The following is a 6,000-nucleotide window of genomic DNA, read 5'->3' as shown; positions in this document are numbered from 1 at the left end:
TGCAAAATATATATTTTAGATTAATTTCAATATAAATTTCAATTTCAGATCAGTTTCTTTTTGTAAGTATTAAGAGTAATACTCAAAAAATATTTCATTGAAATTTCTCTAAGTATTTTTTTATTTTTAATTTTGTTGCAAATTAAGTGTAGCTTTTTAATTTCAAAAAATTATTAATTAATTTTTACCTATTATATTCTCTATTATTAGAGAAACACAATAATTGTCTTAATACTTGTCCATAATTAGAAAAAGACACTTAATATAAAATGGAGGAAGTAAAATGAAATGGAGGAAGTAAAAGAAAAGAAGGGAGAGAAAAAAAGAATTTAATATGATGATGATGTATTATTATCATTGTAAATGCATGTATTAACGTACATAGAGAAAATAATTTTATGTACATGTATTATATATATTGCACAAGAGAAAGTATAGGGAGCCAATAACCTAAGCGTACAATGTGTACAATGAAGGTTTAGAAAGTATTAGAGATATGATTATTAGCGTTACATTGTCTTATCAGATTACGTTTTTGGGATGAGTGGTTTCAGAATATGGTATTAGAGTTCCAGATCCGGAAGTTCACGAGTTCGAACTTTGGTAAACCCAAAATTAGCTTTTTATAACATGAGATGTTTATTATCGGATGGTTATTCCTGGTATCCGGATGGTTATTCTGGATAGTATAGCATTTTATTCATAAATCAAAGATTTAGCCTATTGTACACATTGTACGTTTAGGCCATTGGCTTCCTAGCACTACTCATTGCACAATATATATACATGCTATAATAAAATAAAATAAAAGTTGAAAACAAACTTGAGATAGATATATAGATATAAAAGATGCCATATTTCCTTAAAAAGGTAGCCACTTTGAGAAGACACTTTATTATGAAGACCCCAGGAGTTGGTCCAAATTGACTTGGTTAATTCTGAGTGAGAAGAAAGGCAAATTCTCTTCTCCTCAGAGTCAACGGGTCAAGCTCGGCGGTTATAGACTTAGAGTCACATTTTTGCGTCTAAGAATTTCGCAACATGACTTCTATCTTCGTGTTACTCTATCAACAAACACACATTGCTTTGTTGTTCAATGGCAGAAACACAGACATGAAGTTTAAATAATTCAAAGAGTTTAATTTTGATTAATTGGTAGTGTAATATGAAATATTTTACACAATTATACAATTATATTTATTTTTTAATAATTATTTATGTTATTAGTGTAATGTATAGTTATTTATATTGATATAACATTGCATAATTAAATGCACGTATAAAATATTTTTTTATAAATAGTGTATATCGAAAGTAAATTCTAATTAAAAAGGGAGAACATATTTATTCTAAGCTGTATGTGATTCTTTTATATATAGTTAATGGGTATAATCTAGGTATAAATTACTTTGATACTCATCAAATTATATAAATGCAAGTGACGATGATTTTCAGTTATTTGCATGTAGAATTGTTGTGCATTGCTTCAAATTATAACATGTCACCGAGCTAAAAAAAGTTCAGCATGAATCACAATATATTACTATGCAATTTACCATAATTTATAATTACATATTTGCATGGATAAACTCTATTTGAAATTGCAGTTCTCAATCGAGATCATTTACTAATCTCATTACTTCTAGGTTAAAATTAATTAAGACACTAATTTTCATCAAATATTGATTTTTTTTTTTAATTTTACGAGCTTGATAAGTGTTAGTAGTAGTCTTAGTTATGATACTCATAACCCGCGAAGTAAAATAACACTTCTCAAAATAACCGAAGCAAAATAGTATATCTAAGGGGACGAAAAAACACACATAACTAATTTAAGCTAACAGTAAATACAGTTAGCATTCAATTAACAAAGAACACAAAAAGTACCCAAATATATAGGAGTCAAAATTCTATGCTTCTACAAGAATCTCAATTGGACCGATAATGATTACACAATCTAACTTATTTTTCCAGCTCCTCCATTCTCCATTACAACCCCAGAAATGAAAAATTAAAATAGAAAAAATCACTATCGCGGTTGGACCGAGAGTCTAATGGTTCGAATCCTGTACGTCTCATTTGAGTTGTATTGTTGCATTTCATACTGCCTATTTTTCAAGATGGCAACTGCCATCTCTCTAAGAAGGGCGGTTCGGCTGCCGAATCGCAATTTTCGCGGTTAAGGGTCGACCGGTTCCGGATCCACCGCAACTACTACATGCCATGCGGCCCGAACCGGCGCAGGTTCGGCACCCGGCGTCGCTGTCAGACCACCGTGTACAGAGGCAGGTGACCCGACCCGTTCCATTGCAAGTCTGGCAGCGAGGGTTTGAACCCGGGCCGACCATGGGCTTCTGGTCCATGTCCATCACCGATCTCACAATAACCGCTCCTGCCAGCACGCTCAGACCGGTTGCCAGCTGGCTCAGCACGATCGGACCCATGTGCTTGACACAGAGAATCAGAAGAGATAAATTGGGATTGAAAGAACGGAAACGAGAGAAAACGAAGAATTTGGAGAATTTTCTTTCTCGTGAGGCTTAAGTATTGAATTTGCAAGTGTTGAATAAGCAAGGAGGGAGGGGAAAAGAATGGGAATAAATAAATAAATAACAAATATAGGGAAAGTGGTTGTGGAATTGTACACGTTGACGTCTAAGGACACTTTGGTGGCTGACAGGAGGGTTCCGTTTAGGTTTTGGAACCATGTGATTAGTGCAAGGTTTGGCAAACTAAACCAGTTATTGGTTGATGGGTTTAAATATTTAGAAAAAGTGGAGCCAACTTTTTAAAAATACTGTTTTTAAATTTTAAAAAATTAAGTTTGCCCTTGAAAAACATGCGTCTTTTCTCCCCCTTCAACCTACCCTCTGGCGGTGCCACGGTACCACGGTGCCTCCCCTTCCCAACTTTTTTTTTGTAGCGATGTTGCATCCTCTCCTCCAACCTTTCGCATCGTTGAACCGCCCCCTCTTTCTCCATCTCTTCTCAGTCCGTGGAAGTCCTTATATCATAACATCGCACCATTGTTTTCAAAATCCTCTTGTCGTGACAATCGTTGTTTTTTTTTAGGTTTCGGATATTTTTTTATTTATCTTGAATGTTTTTTTTTTAAGTTTCCAATGTATTTTTTTATATATTTTTTATGTTTTTATATGTGTATTCTTTTTTAGCTTTTAGATGATATTTTGAATATTATTTTTTCAATAATTTTAGATGTCTCATTTTAATAGGTTTTAATTTATTTTAAATAATTTTGGATATGTCTTTTTTGTTAGGTTTTAGATATTTCTTTTTGTTAGATAAGATGTTTATTTTTATTAGGTTTTGGATATTTTTTTACAATCATTTTAGATATTTATTTTTATTTGGTTTTAGATATTTTTTTCTTTTTAGATTTTGAATGTTTCTTTTCATTTAGTTTTGAATGTTTCTTATGATAATTTAAATTTATATTTTCTCTAAAATAAATTAAAAAAAAGTGTGAGGATTTAGGTTTGGTTTTTTTTCTTGTTGAATTTTTTTTACAGTCTATTGGTTGCAATTCTGATTGATTATTTAGTAAAGTTAAAATATTTAATTGGTTTAATTATATTTCAATTGAAATAAACAAATTTTAATAAAATAATATATAAAAATATAAATAAAAACACAAAAATATAAATTTTAAAAATACATAAATTAAAGGTGTCAAACCAACTAAAGTTTAAAATTCTATATAAATATAATACAAGGGTTAACAGAAAAAAAAAGTCAAATATTAATTAAGATTTATATATGTATAAAATTCATAATAGTATATGTTTTATGTTGTAAAATATTAAATAATAATTAAACAAAAAATTATTAGTTTAATTAATTGTATCTTAATTAGTAAATTTTTTTTTGTTTGAAAATAAGTGTATTCTATATAATTTAATTTTTAATATATATTTATTTTAAATTATATGTACTATATTATTATCTTAAAGATAATTATTATTTATTATATTAACAACAAATACTTACAAAAAATAGTCTATTAAACTTTCTTTTAATCGGCAAATTCCCCATTTGGCATAATATATAAAGGGAAAAGTATACGTTACCAAGAGAGAGTCTGCCAACTATTATCAATACGTGATAAATTAGGATTAAATCATGATTAACTTAGATGTGGCTTTATTTAGTAGATGGGCTTCGTGTCCAGCCCAACTCAAGTTAGCAAATTTTGGCAAATAAAAAATTGGTAACGTAGCACTACTGTATATAAAGACTAGTTGACGGCTCAACACTAAATAGTCTACTAATATAATCTTCCTTTTGTGATGCTGAGAGAAAGCCTACTAATATAATCTAAACGTGTCGATCAGACAATAAAGATACCGATGTAAAGATAAAGAATTGACCGGTAACAATCGGAGCAACTGAAGACAAACTAAGCAAGTAAACAAGCCAAGAAGAGTATGCGTGAAGTTCTGGTTTAATATTTATTTTCAATGTTGAAAACTTATGGGTCGTTTACACATATAATTTATTTGGGAATGAAAATCTTTAAATTGCTACAGGATATATGATTTTAGCACTCATAGTGAAACCTATCTCTTAGCCATGTTTTAGTGTATGTGGAAAAGACCCAACAACTAATACCTTAAAGCATAGGACAATTGATTTAATAGGAACTTAGGAAGCATATACAATTCACTAAAACTATATATGGAGCCAGCAGCGACTTACTAGGAGGCTGCCTAATAACCATGTAAGTCGACTTTTTAAATTGATTCAAATATTAAAAAAAAATAATTCCAAAAATACACATGCTAAAAAAAAAAGAAAATTATTCTAAAGGACCGTTAGAAAAATTTAATTATTAAAAAGGACCTTTAATATTTTTCATCTTACATCATAATTTATAATCAAATACAAATTAAATAAATTTATACAATTTTAAGAATAAACAAAAGAAAGAAGAAAAGAAAAAAACATCTAGAAAATAACACACATCGTCAATCACCAACACATGAAAAAAAATAACAGAACTTGTTTCATGCAATACCCTCAACACCTTGCATATGTGAGTTCAACACAAGCATTAACAAAGTCCTCATCTTTAAAATCTATAGAAAAAATCTGCAAAATATTACCAATCTGGTTGGTGAAACATAAAGAGTCTTTGGTGAAACATTTGTTCATTTATTTGTGTTGGTGGTCTATTGAATAAGAAAATGGAGTCATGGAGAAGATGTCGTGAATATTCTATGGAAGTTTAGTTTTATTTAGAATTATAGGGCATGTATTTATGCTTAATGTTGTTGTTGCTATTTCTGTTTTGATAAGTTGTTTGTTGATGCAATTGTTGTTTACTAGATAAATTTTCATGCCATTTTGGATTAGTGTAGGTGCGAACAATTTTGGATCCGATTCGCAAGATTTGCAATTTGTATTTGAATTCGATTTACATTTTGAGGATATAATTTAATCTGCAAATAAATAGGATCGGATATTGGATAATGGATTTTAGAGATGTATCTGCATTTTCGATTCGCAGATACAAAAAATAATTAAAAATATTAAATATAAATAAAAATATATATACTCCTTTACAACCTAAACCTAATTTCAGTTTCAACGCTTTCCTCTCCTAAATCCTCATGAATTTCCCCTTTGATTTTTGGCTCTTCCACTGGTCTTTAGCCCTCCCTCTCCAACTCTCTGACGCCTCCAACCACCACCGCCTGCGAGCCATCCCTCATCGGCTATTCTGATCTTTGCTTTCCTAGTTTTCTCTTCCATTTTTTGGTGCCTCCAACTCTTCCTCTTCTTTAGATGTTGGGAAGCTCTGATCCTATTCACTGGAACTCTCCTTCTGGTCTGCTGCTTCTGCTTCGCTGTTGGTGTTTTTTCTTCTAGTCTTCACCTTCAGCTTCTTAGTTTCTGGCTTGCCTTTCTCTATCTTCGTCACTCGCCTCTCTTTTTGTCGCTCACTACTTGCCTCCTCACCTTTATTCCTCGCGCCATTTT

General features: G+C 30.7%; 1 protein-coding gene across 1 annotated transcript; it reads right to left on the bottom strand.

Moving 5' to 3' along the window:
* Window positions 1-1,828: 1,828 nt before the first annotated feature.
* Window positions 1,829-3,170, bottom strand: LOC112715006 (uncharacterized). The gene has a single exon (XM_025766737.3). It carries the CDS (start codon window positions 2,442-2,444, stop codon window positions 2,139-2,141), a length of 306 nt encoding a protein of 101 aa, XP_025622522.1. The 5' UTR covers window positions 2,445-3,170; the 3' UTR covers window positions 1,829-2,138.
* Window positions 3,171-6,000: the final 2,830 nt, after the last annotated feature.

This window comes from Arachis hypogaea, chromosome 10, assembly GCF_003086295.3.
Source record: "Arachis hypogaea cultivar Tifrunner chromosome 10, arahy.Tifrunner.gnm2.J5K5, whole genome shotgun sequence".
Lineage (NCBI taxonomy): Eukaryota > Viridiplantae > Streptophyta > Magnoliopsida > Fabales > Fabaceae > Arachis > Arachis hypogaea.
The sequence above is the reverse complement of the archived record's forward strand: the minus strand, read 5'-3'. Positions and strand labels throughout refer to the sequence as shown.